Source organism: Stegostoma tigrinum, chromosome 9 (genome assembly GCF_030684315.1).
Source record: "Stegostoma tigrinum isolate sSteTig4 chromosome 9, sSteTig4.hap1, whole genome shotgun sequence".
NCBI classification, from domain to species: domain Eukaryota; kingdom Metazoa; phylum Chordata; class Chondrichthyes; order Orectolobiformes; family Stegostomatidae; genus Stegostoma; species Stegostoma tigrinum.
In genome coordinates this window covers 35843175-35861117 of record NC_081362.1, presented here as the reverse complement: position 1 = coordinate 35861117, position 17943 = coordinate 35843175, and the positions used below count along the sequence as shown (strand labels likewise).

General features: G+C 45.6%; 1 protein-coding gene across 1 annotated transcript in view; it reads right to left on the bottom strand.

Moving 5' to 3' along the window:
* Positions 1 to 12630: 12630 nt before the first annotated feature.
* tmem242 (transmembrane protein 242) overlaps positions 12631 to 17943 on the bottom strand; it is a 28030-nt gene continuing 22717 nt past the window's right edge. Inside the window, exon 4 of the mRNA XM_048535648.2 lies at positions 12631 to 13213. Coding sequence (XP_048391605.1) covers positions 13100 to 13213 — 114 coding nt within the window. The 3' untranslated portion in view covers positions 12631 to 13099. The remainder of the gene's footprint in view (positions 13214 to 17943) is intronic.

Genomic DNA, 17943 nt, shown 5'->3' with positions numbered 1-17943 from the left:
TCAAAGTAGACCACATCTTCAATCAAGTTTGTTACCTCCTCAAAATTCAATCACTTTAGTAAGACGTCACCAGTCCTGCATAAGGCCATGTTGACTATCTCTAATTAGGCAATGCTTTTCCAAATGTGCATGAATCTATCCCTAAGGATTCTTTCCAATAGCTTCCCAACCACCAATGTGAGACTCACTGGTCTACAGTTTCCTGGATAATCCCTATTTCCCTTCTTGAACAGAGGAACAACATTCAATATTTGCCAGTCCTCCATGACCCCTCTAGTTGCTAGCGACGATACAAAGATCTTGGGCAAAGCACTCTCTTGCCTCTCTAGATAACCTGGGCTAGATGCCATTGGGCCCTGGGGACTTAACTGCCTTAATGCTTTTCAAAAGGCTTAACACCACTTCTTTCTGTATCTCAAAATGCCCTAGCATATTAGCACGCTCCTCACTAACCTCAATATCCTTCATGTCCTTTTGGGTGAATACCAATGCAAAGTACTCATTTAAGATCTTGCATACATTCTCTGCCTCCAAGCACAAGTTCCTTCCTTTATCCTTGAATGATCCAACCCTCTCCCTGGTTGTCCTCTTATTTCTATTACTTGTATGGAAAACCTCGGGATTCTCTTTAACCCTACTTTCCAGGGTTGTTTCATAGCACCTCCTTGCTTGCCTAATTCCCTGCTTTTTTTATAGTCCTTACGGGCCCTGTTTGATTCAAGCTTTCTAAACCTTGAATATGCTTCTTTTTCCCTAGTGACTAAATTCACAACTTTCTTCATTATCCAAGGATTCCTTTCCTTACCTTACTATCCTTGTCCTTCCTCCTCACCGGAACATGTGAGTCCTGAACTCTCATCAGCAGGTACTTAGACAACTCCCACAGGTTAAATATGGACTTGCCTGATAACAGCTCCTCCCAAATAACTCTCCCTACTTCCTTCCTCATATTGACATAATTTGTTTTTCTCCAGTTTAGTCTCTTCTTACAAGGTCCTGACTTATCCTTATTCATAGCTATCTTAAAACTGAAGGAGTTGTGATCACTATTGCCAGAATGATCTCCCAGTGAAAAGGTCAGTCAACTATCCAGGCGCATTAGCCAGTATATGGTACCGTATGGCCCCCTGTCTAGTTGGATTATCCACAACCTGTTTCACGAAATCCCTTTGGATGCACCTAATAAATTCTGTTCCATCTAAGCCTCTTACTCTAAGTAAGTCCCAGACAACATGGGGAAGTTAACGTCACCTACTCTAACAACCCTGTTGTTCTTGCATCTTTCTGTAATCTGCCTACATATTTGTTTGTCTACCTCAGTTGTTGTTAGGGGTAATCCCACCAGAGTGATTGCACCCTTCTTATTTTTGAGCCTACCCAGTTCGCCTCAGTGAATGAGCCTTCCAGTATGTCCTTTCTGAGTGCATGTGACATTCTCTGAGTAGTATTGCAACGCCTGCACCTCTTTTACCTCCCTCTCTTCATCATTTAAAACAATGAAACCCTGGAATGTTGAGTAAGCAGTCCTGTCAACCAAATCCTCTTTCAACCAAATCTGCTCATTGGCCACAACATAAATAGTCCCGTGTATTGATCCAGATTCTAAGGTCACCCGCCTTACCCATAATAGTCCTTGCATTGAAATGAACACACTTCAGCCCATCAGCCCCATCATATTCATTGGCCTGTCTTTGCTTGTCCTTTCTTTCTGACTTACAGGTTCAAATACGTTACTTCCCCTCAATCCCTCCACTTGCTGCCCTCCACCTCTGGTTCCCAGCCCGCTGCTATTCTAGTTTAAACCCTTCTGAATAGCATCAACAACATCCCTGCAACGATATTGGTTTCCTTCCAGTTTAATGCAACCCTCCCTCATGTACAGGTTACCCCTGCTCCAGAAGAAGTCCCAACGATCCAAGAACCCAAAACTCTATCACATGCATTATTTGATTAGCCACACATTCCTCTGTCTCACTAGCATGTGGCACTGGTAGTAAATCAGAGGTTACTACTCTCAGGGTCTTGCTTCTCTGCCTCTTTCTAACTCCCCATATTCACTTCACGGGACTTCATCACTCTTTCTACCTATGTTGATGTACCGATGTGCACAACAACCTCTGGCTGTTCACAATCTCCCTTGAAATTTCATGTAACCACTCAGAGACGTCTTTGACTCTGGCACCAGAGAGGCAACACCCAATCCTGAAATCTCGAATGCTACCAGAGAAACGCCCATCTGTACCCACTATAGTAAGTTTCCTACCCTATCACTCACTTAGACTTTGCCTGACCTGCTCTACAGCAGAGCCAATTGTAGTGCCACAGGCTGGTCTCATGCTGTTACACTCCCCTGAAAGGCTATTCCCCCAACAGGGAATCACCATAGGAGGCTCCTGCACTACCTGCCTGCCTCTCTTGGTAGTCACCCATCTACATGACTGAACCTACGGTGTAACCACTTCCCTGTAACAAGTGTCTATCATACTCCTTGCCACATGTATGTTCCTCAGTGTATCCAACTGCCACTCCAATGGAACCGTGTGGTCTGTGAGGAGTTGTAGATGTAGTAGTCAGGGACAGTAGTCTGCTCAGTGATCCCCCACATCTGGCAGGAGGAGCCCTCCACTGCCCTAACTGCCATCTCTGCCCCTTTCACTAAGCATAATAACATAATCTGACCTTGCTCGCATAGCTAAGCCATAGTTTTCGGGTAAGTGAAAAAACAGCTGTCATCATCTCAGGTGTTGGCATACTATGATCTGAAGCAGGATCTAGTATTGACATATGATGATTCCTTGTAAGGCATCAAGGTAGTGTTAGCTCATAGGTGGCCCAATGTAAGAGGAATGCCCAATAGGGTGGACATCCAGGACACTGGCTGATGCAGAACATAAATATGCCCAGATAGAGTAGGAAGGTTTGGTGGTATGTTTGGCATCAGGAAGTTCTACTGATACTTTCTATGGATTTTTTTTTCTTTACTCATTCATTTACAGGATGAGGGCGTCACTGGTCAGGCAGCATTTATTGCCCGTCTATAATTGCCTAGAGGGCAGATAGGAGTCAACCCCATTGCTGTAGGTCTGGAGTCACATGTAGGCCAAACCAGGTAAGGAAGGCAGTTTCCTTCCCTAAAGGACATTAGTGAACCAGATGAGTTTTTCTGACATTCAACAATGAATTCATGACCATGATTAGACCCTTAATTCCAGATATTTATTGAATTCAAATTCCACCTCTACCATAGCAGGATTCAAACCCAGGTCCCCAGAACATTATCTGGGTCTCTGGATTAACAGTCCAGTGATAATAACACTAGGCCATCACCTCCCCATCACTAAATTTGTAATAATAATGAAGCATAACCCCTGCGAGATCTACTTAAAAAGGTCAAGATGATGTCACTCATAGCTTCAGGCCAAATTCAGTGGTGGGCTGTAATACTAACTGTGTACAGTTACAAGGTGGAACACTGTACAGGAAGACAAGTAACAAATGTGGATGCATTGAGCTGCCTCCCACTGGCAGATACAAAAGCAGTGGTACTGCCACTGGAAGAATCTGTAATGGTTTTAAATTTTCTGGACAACCGTCGGGTCACAGCTGACGATATCAGACTTTGGACACACAAAATCCAGTCCTGGGAAAACTGAAACAGCTGATGGTGATGAGGGAAATCAAAGGGCCATTACAACTAGAATTGAAACCTTTTTGGACCTGGAGAGATCAAATCACAGCAGAAGATACATATCATGGAGAGCAAGAGCTATTGCCCCAATCAAAAGTTGCCGCCAAATACTGGCTGAACTCCACCAAGGTCATCCTTGATTAGTAATGCAACTCGTGCACTTGTTTTACCTCCCTTGCTACATCAAAATGAAGATGTTGAGAATTTATGTTTGGTGGCCAGGTGTGGATGCAGACATAGTTGCATGGGTGGGGAGGTGCCCAGAGTGCCAACAAGGACAAATCACCAGAAGCTTCCTCACGTTCGTGGGAATGGCTAGACTTGGTTACAGATCGACTATGCAGGTCCTTTCATGGGCTCAATGTTCTTAGCCATTGTGGATGCCCATTCAAAGTGGCTGGACACACATAGAGTTCATTCATCAGACACAGGGACGACAATAGAAAAAGTAAGCACACGCACAGACTCCCAGAAGTGTTGGCCACAGATAATGGGTCATCACTTACCAGCACGGAATTTGAGTATTTCCTCAAGTGGAATGGCATTTGACGTATAAGGACAGATCCATACTGTCCATCATCCAATGGCCTGGCAGAAAGAGCAGTTAAAATTCTGAAGGCAGACTTAAACAACTAGCCTACAGGTTCACGAGATACTATTTGATTATTGGGCCACCCTTCATGCAGCTGCAGGAATAGCTCCAGCAGAGTTGCTAGTGGGGAGAAGATTCCATGCAAAGGTGGCGGGGGGGGGGGGGGGGGGGGATGAAATGGCACCTGGAAACACAAGACTCTGCTAAGCAAGGGAGATAGTTTACTTCAGGTGACAAAATTTGGTGTAGGAACCATGGGACTGAACCTGCATGTGTAAGAGGCAAGGTCGATGTAAGGTGTGACATATATAGTTTGGGAAGGTGCAACAGTCTTGAATTAGCACATGGACCATATGAAAACTGCAAACGTGCAAACAGGTTGGGAGCAAAATCTACCCGGCTCCCTGGAATAGTTGTAAAGGCTGGCAGAACCCATGAGTCCTCCCTTTCCATCAAGTGTTGAAGAGACCGCAAAATCTGAGATGGATACGAATGTTGCTGCCTCGATGTTTTTGCCACCTGAAGAAGAGAATGAATTTCTTCTGAGACACTCCAGGTTCAAGAGGTGAGCTATAGTGTATTACACACCCGTATCTGAGGCAGAGTTGGAGGAATGTGACCCAGTGCTAAAATGCCCCAGGGAGGAGCTACAAGAAAAAGAACTAGCCTGTGTTCTTGGACTAGGAGAGGAGGGATGTAATGATTACAATAAGATCAGCCAGGTGGATCTTATAGGATATGAGTTCCCTGATTTGGGGCCAATAATGTGGTCCAAAAAGGGAGCTCTGGTTGACAGACAAAAACAGGATTGTCAGACATCCTGACACACTCACAACTGACTCTGTGGGAGCTGGATCATTGTCAACAACGCTCCATATGTAAATAAAGTGTGACTTGGGGGTGGGATACCAACCTCTGTGAGGTTAGTTCACTGGCCAGAGTTGACTGGAAGGGGTACCCAGCAGGGATGGTGGTGGAGCAGCAGTGCAGGAGTTTCTTTGGTAATTCAAGATGCACGACAGCTCTCCATGCTAAGGAAGAAAAAGCATACTAAAGGAGAGGACAAGGTAACTATGGCTGATGATGGAAGTCAGGGACATCATAAAAGCAAAATAAAATGTGTATAATGTGGTGAAGATTAGTGGGAAGCCTGAGGATTGGAAAGCCTTCAAAAACAAGAAGATAACTAAAAAAGCAATAAGGGGGGAGAATATGAAATGTGAGGGTATGCTAGCTAGTAGAAACCATAGAATCTCTACAGTGTGAAAACAGGCCATTTAGCCCCCAAGACCACACCGTCTCTCTGAACAGCTTTCCACCTAAAGTCACCCCCTACCATTTTGCTGTAACCCCATAGTTCCCCGGTTAATCTACCTAACCTACATATCCCTGATGCTATGGGCAATTTAGCATGGCCAATTCATCCAACCTGCACATTTTTGTATTGTGGAAGGAAACCAGAACTCATAGAGTAAACCCATGCAAACTCCATGAAGGCATGAGCGTGGAATTTGATCCCAGGTCCCTGGCACTGTGAAGCAGCAATGCTAAACACTGAGCCCTGATAGAAGACTGAAATAAGTTCTTTTTTTGGATATTGGACAGCTGAAAAACGAGGCTCTAGATGTAGTAATGGGGAGCAAAGAAATGGAAGAGTATCTGAATACGTATTTTATAGAACATAGAACATTACAGCACAGTACAGGCCCTTCGGCCCTCGATGTTGTGCCGACCTGTCATACCGATCTCAAGCCCATCTAACCTACACTATTCCATGTACGTCCATATGCTTGTCCAATGACGACTTAAATGTACCTAAAGTTGGCGAATCTACTACTGTTGCAGGCAAAGCATTCCATTCCCTTACTACTCTCTGAGTAAAGAAACTACCTCTGACATCTGTCCTATATCTTTCACCCCTCAATTTAAAGCTATGCCCCCTTGTGCTCGCCATCACCATCCGAGGAAAAAGACTCTCCCTATCCACCCTATCTAACCCTCTGATTATTTTATATGTTTCAATTAAGTCACCTCTCAACCTTCTTCTCTCCAATGAAAACAGCCTCAAGTCCCTCAGCCTATCCTCGTAAGACCTTCCCTCCATACCAGGCAACATCCTAGTAAATCTCCTCTGCACCCTTTCCAAAGCTTCCACATCCTTCTTACAATGCGGTGACCAGAAATGTACACAATATTCCAAGTGCGGCTGCACCAGAGTTTTGCACAGCTTCACCATAACCTCTTGGTTCCGGTACTCGATCCCTCTATTAATAAAAGCTAAAACACTGTATGCCTCCTTAACAGCCCTGTTAACCTGGGTGGCAACTTTCAAGGATCTGTGTACATGGACACTGAGATCTCTCTGCTCATCTACACTACTAAGAATCTTAGCATTAGCCCAGTGCTTTGCCTTCTGGTTACTCCTACCAAAGTGCATCACCTCACACTTGTCTGCATTAAACTCCATTTGCCACCTCTCAGCCCAGCTCTGAAGCTTATCTATGTCTCTCTGCAACCTACAGCATCCTTCGTCACTATCCACAACTCCACCGACCTTAGTGTCATCTGCAAATTTACTAACCCATTCTTCTACACCCTTATCCAGGTCATTTATAAAAATGACAAACAGCAGTGGACCCAACACCGACCCTTGTGGTACACCACTAGTAACTGGTCTCCAGGATGAACATTTCCCATCAACTCACCCTCTGTCTTATTTCAGCAAGCCAATTTCCGATCCAAATTGCTATATCTCCCACAATTCCATTCCTCTGCATTTTGTACAATAGCCTACTGTGGGGAACCTTATCGAACACCTTGCTGAAATCCATATACGCCACATGAACTGGTTTACTTTCATCTACCTGTTTGGTCACCTTCTCAAAGAACTCAGTAAGGTTTGTGAGGAACGACCTTCCCTTCACAAAACCGTGCTGACTATCCCTAATCAATTTATTCTTTTCTAGATGATTATAAATCCTATCCCTTATAACCTTTTCCAACACTTTACCAACAACTGAGGTAAGGCTCACTGGTCTATAATTACCAGGGTTGTCTCTACTCCCCTTCTTGAACTGGGGAACCACATTTGCTATCCTCCAGTCATCTGGCACTATTCCTGCAGACAATGACGAGTTAAAGATCAATGCCAAAGGCTCGGCAATCTCCTCCCTGGCTTCCCAGAGGATCCGAGGATAAATCCCATCTGGCCCAGGGGACTTATCTATCTTCACCCTCTGAAGGATTTCTAATACCTCTTCCTTGTGAACCTCAATCCCACCTAGTCTAGTAGCCTGTATCTCAGTATTCTCCTCGACAACATTGTCGTTTTCTAGAGTGAATACTGTTGAAAAATATTCATTTAGCGCTTCCCCTATCTCATCTGAGTCCACACAAAACTTACCACTACTATCTTTGATTGGGCCTAATCTTACTTTCGTCATTCTTTTATTCCTTAAATACCTATAGAAAGCCTTAGGGTTTACCCTGATCCTATCTGCCAACAACTTCTCATGTCTCCTCCTGGCTCTTCTGAGCTCTCTCTTTAGGTTTTTCCTGGCTACCTCGTAGCCCTCAAGTGCCCTAACTGAGCCTTCACATCTGATCCTAACATAAGCCTTCTTCTTCCTCTTGACCAGAGATTCCACCTCCTTCGTAAACCACAGCTCCCGCACTCTACAGCATCCTCCCTGCCTGACAGGTACATACTTACCTAGGACACACAGGAGCTTTTCCTTGACGAAGCTCCACATTTCCAATGTGCCCATCCCCTGCAGTTTCCTTCCCCATCCTATGCTCCCTAAATCTTGCCTAAACGCATCGTAACTGCCTTTCCCCCAGCTATAACTCTTGTCCAGTGGTATACACCTATCCCTTTCCATCACTAAAGTAAACATAACAGAATTGTGATCGCTATCACCAAAGTGCTCACCTACTTCCAAATCTAACACCTGGCCGGGCTCATTACCCAGTACCAAATCTAATGTGGCTTCGCCCCTTGTTGGCCTATCTACATACTGTGTCAGGAAGCCCTCCTGCACACACTGGACAAAAACTGACCCATCTATAGTACTTGAACTATAGTGTTCCCAGTCAATATCTGGAAAGTTGAAGTCCCCCATGACAACTACCCTGTCTCTCTCACTCCTATCGAGAATCATCTTTGCTATCCTTTCCTCTACATCTCTGGAACTATTCGGAGGCCTATAGAAAACTTCCAACAGGGTGACCTCTCCTTTCCTGTTTCTAACCTCAGCCCATACTACCTCAGTTGAGGAGTCCCCAAACATCCTTTCTGCAACTGTAATACTGCCCTTGACCAACAATGCCACACCTCCGACCCTTTTACCATCTTCTCTGTTCTTACTGAAACATCTAAATCCCGGAACCTGCAACAACCGTTCCTGTCCCTGCTCTATCCATTTTGTATCAGTTTTCACCGTAGAAGATACCAGCAGCATACCAGAACCTCAAGAAAATCAGGGGCAGAGGTGAGTGTAGTGGCCATCATGAAGGCAATGGTGCTGTAGAAGTTGAAATTTCTGAAGGCGGATAAATTGCTTGGATCAAATGTATTACATCTCCGAGTCCTGATGAAGGAGACAGCTGAGGAGATTATAAAGCTATTGGTGGTGATTTTTCAGGGGTCACTGGAGTCAGGAAGGGTCCCAGAGGATTGGAAAATGGCTAATGTAACATTCCTGTTTAAGAAGGGAGGGAGGCAGACGACATTAAGTTTGGTGGAGGAGCAGATAGTGAAGGGGACTGTTGGAGAATGCAGCACAATATGGATAGATTGGAGAGTTGGGCGGAGAAATGGCAGATGGAGTTCAATTCAGGCAAATGCGGGGTGATGCATTTTGGAAGATTCAATTCAAGAGCGAACCGTATGATAAATGGAAAAGCCCTGGGGAAAACTGATGCACTGAGAGATCTGTTCAGGTCCATTATACCCTGAAGGTAGCATTGCAGGTCGATAGAGTAGTTAAGAAGATATATGGCATGCTTTCATTCATCGGACAGGGTATTGAGTACAAAAGTTGGCAGGTCATGCTCTTCCTCTCACCCATCCCTTCCTCCCACCCCAAGATGCACCTCCATCTCCTACCTACTAACCTCATCCCACCTCCTTGACCTGTCCGTCTTCCGTGGACTGACCTATCCCCTCCCTACCTCCCCACCTATACTCTCTCCACCTATCTTCTTTTCTCTCCATCTTCGGTCAGCCTCTCCCTCTCTCCCTATTTATTCCAGAACCCTTGCCCCATCCCCCTCTCTGATGAAGGGTCTAGGCCCGAAACGTCAGCTTTTGTGCTCCTGAGATGCTGCTGGGCCTGCTGTGTTCATCCAGCCTCACATTTTATTATCTTGAATTCTCCACATCTGCAGTTCCCATTATCTCAGGTCATGTTACAGTTGTATAGGACTTTGGTTTGACTACTTTGGAATACTGTGCACAGTTCTGGTTGCCACATTACCAAAAGGATGTGGATGCTTTGGAGAGGGTGCAGAGGAGGTTCACCAGGATGTTGTCTGGTATCGAGGGCACTAGCTATGAAGAGAGGTTGAATAGATTAGGATTGCTTACATTAGAAAGATGGAGGTTGAGGTTGGTCCTGACTGAGGTCTAAAAAAAATGAGAGGTATAGACAGCGTGGATAGGAAAAAGCTTTTTCCCAGAGTGGAGGACTCAATTACTAAGGGTCACGATTTCAAGGTGGGAGAGGAAAAGTTTGAGGGACATATGCGTGGAAAGTTCTTACCTCAGAGGGTGGTAGGTGCCTGGAATGCGTTGCCAACGGAGCTAGTAGAGGCAGGGAGCAGAGGGATACAGATTCTTGGAAATTAAGTGACAGGTTTAGATGGAGGATCTGGAAATTGGCACAGGCTTGGAAGACTGAAGGGCCTGTTCCTGTCCTGTAATTTTCTTTGTTCTTTGAGGCAGAAGACAGGAAACTACAGGCTGGAAAACCTGACTTCAGTCATTTGTAAGATTTTAGAATCCATTATTAGATTAGATTCCCTACAGAGTGGAAACAGGCCCTTTGGCCCAACAAGTCCACACTGCCCCTTGAAGCATCCCACCCAGACCCATCCCCCCTATAACCCACACACCCCTGAACACTACGGGAATTAGCATGGACAATCCATCCAGCCTGCACACTTTTGGACTGTGGGAGGAAACCAGAGCACCCGGAAGAAACCCATGCAGACATGGGGAGAACGTGCAAACTCCACACAGACAGTCACCTGAGGCTGGAATTGAACCTGGGTCCCAGGTGCTGCGAGGCTCAGTGCGAACCATTGAGCCACCATGCCGCCCTTAAGGATGAGTTTGCAGAGTACTTGTAAGTGCATGGGAAAATACAGCTGAGTCAGCTTGGTTTCATTAAGGGGAAGTCACACCTGACAGTTCTGTTAGAATTCTTTGAGGAGCAAATTAGACAAAAGAGAGCCGGGGTGTGATCTATTTGGATTTCCAGAAAGCTTTTGACAAGGTACCATGCAGGAGCTTGCTAAATAAAATAAGGCCCCATGTGTTGGCGCAAGGTACTGGCATGGATAGAATGTGAGTGGCAGAAAGCAGTGAGTGAAGATAAACGGATCTTTTTCAGCTGATGACTAGTGGAGTCCTGTAGGGATCACAACTATCCACAATATACGATTTGGACAAAACAGCTGAGGGCACTGTTGCTAAATTTGCAGGTGACCCGAATACAGTTGCAGAAGGCAGGCTGCAAAGGTCCTGGAGAGACTAAGAGAATGGGCAAAGAAGTGGGAGATAGAATCCAATGTGGGAAAACGTGATACTATGCACATTGGTAAAATAAATAAAAGTAGACTGTTTCATAAATTGGGGAAAGGCATTGGAAATCTGAAGCATAAAGTCATTTATGAGTGTTAGTGCAGGATTCCCTAACGGTTAACATGCAAGTTCAGTTGGCAGTTAGGAAGGCAAATACAATGTTGGCATTCATTTCAAGTGCCAGAATATAGTAGCAGAGATGTTTTGCTAAGGCTGTATAAGGCTGTGGTCAGATCATGTATGGATTATTGTGAACAGAAGAAGGGTCCCGACCCAAAATGTCAAGCTTTCCAGTTCCTCTGATGCTGCTTGGTCCACTGTGTTCATCCAGCTTCACACAGTGTTATCTCAGATTCTCCAACATCGGCAGTTCCTACTATCTCTCTGGCTCTACAATCTCCTCCCTAGCTTCCCAGAGAATCCTAGGATACATCCCATCAGGCCCAGGGACTTATCTATTTTCACATATTCCAGAATTGCTAACACTTCCTCCTTGTGAACCTCAATCCCATCTGGTCTAATAGCCTGTATCTCAATATTCTTCACGTCAACATTGTCTTTTTCAGACCTGCTGAGCTTTTCCAGCGTTGTTGTTGTCGTTGTCAACTGTTGACTGGTCCATATCACCCCTGCCTGCAGTTACATTCATGCCTAGGTGTACTTGGATAGGTGTTCACCAATATTCTAGTGTCTTTAGAGAAAAGTAGACATAGCAGCGGTTAGAGTGCCTTATCTCCCCTTCCCGCTCCATATTTTGATTTGGCCCCTTCCCTATGTCCATGCTGTCCAGATATGCTAAATTAATCTAGTCCCATTTGCCAGCACCCCTCATTCATATACCCATCCAAATGCCTTTTAAATGTTGCAATTGTTCCAGCCACCACCACCTCTTCCGGTAGCTCATTCCATAACACGCATCACCCTCTGTGTGAAGACGTTCCCCTGAGGTCCCTTCAATATCTTTCCCCTTTCACCTTAAAGTTTTGAACTCCCCCACCCTAGGGAAAAAACTTTGGTTATTCACCCGATCCATGCCCCTCATGATTTTATAAATCTCTATAAGGTCACCCCTCAGTCTCTAACACTCCAGGGAAAAGAGCCCCATCCTATTCAGCCTGTCCTTAAAAGTCAAACTCTCCAACCCTGGCAACATCCTTTTAAATCTTTTCTGAACCCTTTTAAGTTTCACAACATCCTTCCTATAGCAGGGCGATCAGAATTGCACACAGTATTGCAAAAGTGGCCTAACCATTGTCCCATACAGCCACAACATGACCTCCCAACACCTTCATTCAGTGCACTGACCAATGAAGGCAAGCATACCAAACACCACCTTCACTATAACAAAGTGTGGAGCTGGATGAACACAGCAGGCCAAGCAGCATCATAGGAGTGCAAAAGCTGACATTTTGGACCTAGGGCCTTCATCAGAAAAGGCACCCTTTTCTGATGAAGGGTCTCGGCCCGAAACGTTGGCTTTGGTGCTCCTAAGATGCTGCTTGGCCTGCTGTGTTTATCCAGCCCCACATTTTGTTATCTCGGATTCTCCAGCATCTACAGTTCCCATTATCTCTGATACCTTCTTCACTATCCTGTCTACCTGCAACTTCATTTGAGGGAACTATGAACCTGCATTCTGAGGACTCCTTGTTCAGCAACACTCCCCAGGACCTTATCACCATGTGTATAAAGTCTGCCCTGACTTGCCTTTCCAAAATGCAGCACTTCATATTCATCTAAATTAATCTCCATCTGCCACTCCTCAAAGACCACTTGCATTTATTTAAAATATGCACAGGTACATTCAATGGCTTTGAGGCTCAAAGTTGTGCTGCAGCAAATAAAAATAATCTAGAATGACTTAGGGATAACTGCAGTGAACAAAGCTACACTATGGAACAATATTAAGGGGTGAGGGTGGCGAAAGACAGGATTTTTCAATAATTCCATAATGTATAAAAGTTGCATGTTTGTTTTTTTTTCCTTTTTATATATGCATACTAATCAGTACCAACTACTTTGATTTGAACAGATTTTCCAAAGTGAGTTGCTCAGCACTCTGTGATACTCCTGTGCTTTTTGGAATTTCAGGAAACATTGATTGCATCTTTTCTTGGAATTCTGTCAGCTGCAGAAAAGATGGGAAGAAAAATATTAATCATTCTGAATGAAACTCACAATGTGAATACAGATAAATGTAATTTTTAGATAATAAAATGTGAGGCTGGATGAACACAGCAGGCCAAGCAGCATCTCAGGAGCACAAAAGCTGACGTTTCGGGCCTAGACCCTTCATCAGAGAGGGGGATGGGGGGAGGGAACTGGAATAAATAGGGAGAGAGGGGGAGGCGGACCGAAGATGGAGAGTAAAGAAGATAGGTGGAGAGGGTGTAGGTGGGGAGGTAGGGAGGGGATAGGTCAGTCCAGGGAAGACGGACAGGTCAAGGAGGTGGGATGAGGTTAGTAGGTAGCTGGGGGTGCGGCTTGGGGTGGGAGGAAGGGATGGGTGAGAGGAAGAACCGGTTAGGGAGGCAGAGACAGGTTGGACTGGTTTTGGGATGCAGTGGGTGGGGGGGAAGAGCTGGGCTGGTTGTGTGGTGCAGTGGGGGGGAGGGGATGAACTGGGCTGGTTTAGGGATGCAGTGGGGGAAGGGGAGATTTTGAAACTGGTGAAGTCCACATTGATACCATATGGCTGCAGGGTTCCCAGGCGGAATATGAGTTGCTGTTCCTGCAACCTTCGGGTGGCATCATTGTGGCAGTGCAGGAGGCCCATGATGGACATGTCATCAAGAGAATGGGAGGGGGAGTGGAAATGGTTTGCGACTGGGAGGTGCAGTTGTTTGTTGCGAACTGAGCGGAGGTGTTCTGCAAAGCGGTCCCCAAGCCTCCGCTTGGTTTCCCCAATGTCGAGAAAGCCGCACCGGGTACAGTGGATGCAGTATACCACATTGGCAGATGTGCAGGTGAACCTCTGCTTAATGTGGAATGTCATCTTGGGGCCTGGGATGGGGGTGAGGGAGGAGGTGTGGGGACAAGTGTAGCATTTCCTGCGGTTGCAGGGGAAGGTGCCGGGTGTGGTGGGGTTGGAGGGCAGTGTGGAGCGAACAAGGGAGTCACGGAGAGAGTGGTCTCTCCGGAAAGCAGACAGGGGTGGGGATGGAAAAATGTCTTGGGTGGTGGGGTCGGATTGTAAATGGCGGAAGTGTCGGAGGATAATGCGTTGTATCCGGAGGTTGGTAGGGTGGTGTGTGAGAACGAGGGGGATCCTCTTGGGGCGGTTGTGGCGGGGGCGGGTAGAACTTTCTTTAAGGACCGCAACTTCCCCCCCACGGTGATTGAGAATGCCCTTGACCGCGTCTCCCGCATTTCCCGCGACACATCCCTCACACCCCGCCCCCGCCACAACCGCCCCAAGAGGATCCCCCTCGTTCTCACACACCACCCTACCAACCTCCGGATACAACGCATTATCCTCCGACACTTCCGCCATTTACAATCCGACCCCACCACCCAAGACATTTTTCCATCCCCACCCCTGTCTGCTTTCCGGAGAGACCACTCTCTCCGTGACTCCCTTGTTCGCTCCACACTGCCCTCCAACCCCACCACACCCGGCACCTTCCCCTGCAACCGCAGGAAATGCTACACTTGTCCCCACACCTCCTCCCTCACCCCCATCCCAGGCCCCAAGATGACATTCCACATTAAGCAGAGGTTCACCTGCACATCTGCCAATGTGGTATACTGCATCCACTGTACCCGGTGCGGCTTTCTCTACATTGGGGAAACCAAGCGGAGGCTTGGGGACCGCTTTGCAGAACACCTCCGCTCAGTTCGCAACAAACAACTGCACCTCCCAGTCGCAAACCATTTCCACTCCCCCTCCCATTCTCTTGATGACATGTCCATCATGGGCCTCCTGCACTGCCACAATGATGCCACCCGAAGGTTGCAGGAACAGCAACTCATATTCCGCCTGGGAACCCTGCAGCCATATGGTATCAATGTGGACTTCACCAGTTTCAAAATCTCCCCTTCCCCCACTGCATCCCTAAACCAGCCCAGTTCATCCCCTCCCCCCACTGCACCACACAACCAGCCCAGCTCTTCCCCCCCACCCACTGCATCCCAAAACCAGTCCAACCTGTCTCTGCCTCCCTAACCGGTTCTTCCTCTCACCCATCCCTTCCTCCCACCCCAAGCCGCACCCCCAGCTACCTACTAACCTCATCCCACCTCCTTGACCTGTCCGTCTTCCCTGGACTGACCTATCCCCTCCCTACCTCCCGACCTACACCCTCTCCACCTATCTTCTTTACTCTCCATCTTCGGTCCGCCTCCCCCTCTCTCCCTATTTATTCCAGTTCCCTCCCCCCATCCCCCTCTCTGATGAAGGGTCTAGGCCCGAAACGTCAGCTTTTGTGCTCCTGAGATGCTGCTTGGCCTGCTGTGTTCATCCAGCCTCACATTTTATTATCTTGGAATCTCCAGCATCTGCAGTTCCCATTATCTCAAATGTAATTTTTACTTGTTTAAATTAATTTGTAGTCAGATCAATTGAAATGGGCAGGGAGAGGAGGTCCTTTTGCTCCTATTTGTGGACAGATAACCTTTACATTTTAAATTCCTGATTATCATTCCCTTGAAATTAAAAGCAATTATGTTTCAGAATGGCTATTTCTTCCACTGTCTCCATTTCTTCATAATTAACCAGGGATAGTGTACAAAAATTAATGGTCTAACATTTTTTGTGATATTATTTTGACATTACAAATGTAATGTTGAGAGTTACACAGACATTAAAAACCCACTTAATATTTGTCTCTTCTTACCCAACTCCAATACAATTATGAAAAATATTGATATAGATCAAATTGAATGGGGTGAAGGAAGATGTTAACTATGAGCAGTAACAATGCATAAATAAAACTACCTGTTTATTTTAAGATATATGTTTCTCTATTAAAAAGGGACAACAAACCCCAGCTCTTTTACTGCTATAGAACATAGAACATTACAGCACAGTACAGGCCTTTCGGCCCTCGATGTTGTGCCGACCTGTCATACCGATCTCAAGCCCATCTAACCTACACTATTCCATGTACGTCCATATGCTTGTCCAATGACGACTTAAATGTACCTAGAGTTGGCGAATCTAGTACCGTTGCAGGCAAAGCATTCCATTCCCTTACTACTCTCTGAGTAAAGAAACTACCTCTGACATCTGTACTATATCTTTCACCCCTCAATTTAAAGCTATGCCCCCTCGTGCTCGCCGTCACCATCCTAGGAAAAAGGATCTCCCTATCCACCCTATCTAACCCTCTGATTATTTCATATGTTTCAATTAAGTCACCTCTCAACCTTCTTCTCTCTAATGAAAACAGCCTCAAGTCCCTCAGCCTTTCCTCATAAGACCTTCCCTCCATACCAGGCAACATCCTAGTAATGCTATCTTTTGGTATTTTGCAAGGAAATTGATAGGTTACAGTTCAGCTGGTCCTATCATTATTCTCATGTAATATCCTAAGCGTGCACTCTCCAGATGAAGTCACTGACTGGCAATGAGATACAAATATTTCTCAGTGATTAATTGTTTCTTTCCTTATCCTAACAGTCACGTGTTAACCATAGTGGTCAGTCTGAAAATAAGTTAAACTTAGCAAAAATCTTATAAACATTTGGCAAGATTATATTTGGAGTCTGGTAATTCAGAGGCATTGCCTAGTCCTTCATAGATGGGACTGAAAATATTTCTAACTTAATAAGCATTTTATAATTTCTTGTTTCAAACTATGTCTCTCTATTTAATGAATCAGTGACAGTCAGTGTTTCCTATATGAGAGGTTATCCAGTATCGGGCATAGCTGGCCATCAAGGGAATTGACCCAGCACAGTTAACGTTAGTAATCTATTAGCCAATCTTGCTGGATCTACTGGAATACTGTTGTTACAGTATTCAGCAATATAAAAGGGGCAAGTGCAGAGTGCTGTGCCTATAAAAGGCACAGGTCATCAAACATACATCTTGTTGACACAACTGAATGCAACAATGGAGATCATAACTCAAATCTTCTGCTGAACACCCCACCCATGGCTTGCTTGCAAATATTATGGCAGGTAGATCTGATGAAACATGCAAACTGGTTGCAATCATCCACACTGCAACTTACTCACCACTCTGGGATGACTTGTTCATACACTTACATCGCTGCACCCTTATGGAATAACTTTCTGACCAAAATCTATCAGCAGATATTGTTTAGTTCAAGCAATGGGAGACAGGAAGTTACTAACAAACTTCATCTGTTGAATGGCAGACTTTGAATTACCACCGTAACAGTGGCACTTGTTAAACTGGTTCAGGAGCACGTCAGGCTCCTACATAGTCAACCTCACTGTTCGGTCATCAGTGTAAATCTGCCACACACTTATGGGCTGATACTATTAACGTTTTGTTTGGTGGAAGGGACATTTGAGGCAGATTAATCACTTTAACCTGAGCAAATGAGGAAGTTCTTGATTTCCTTTGGAGGTTTACATCCATTAAATAAATGGAGTATGTGTTTCCAGTGCTACGCTGAGAACTGGTGCCTACACAGATGCATTCCTTTCTGTGATGCCAGTCAGCCACGTCTGGACTGCATTGATACTATGCATCAAAGTACATGCAAATGCCATCACAACATTAGTGCAGGAAGTTACCTCCCATGGATGTGCACAGCAGTCAACATCATTTTCCTCATATCACTGCATATTCCTCCACTGGTATTGAAAAAAAAAAAATCGATGAAATGCCAAGGCAGCAAGATACAGGATGTGATTGCTCCAGCCGTAATATCAGCGCTGGGCAAA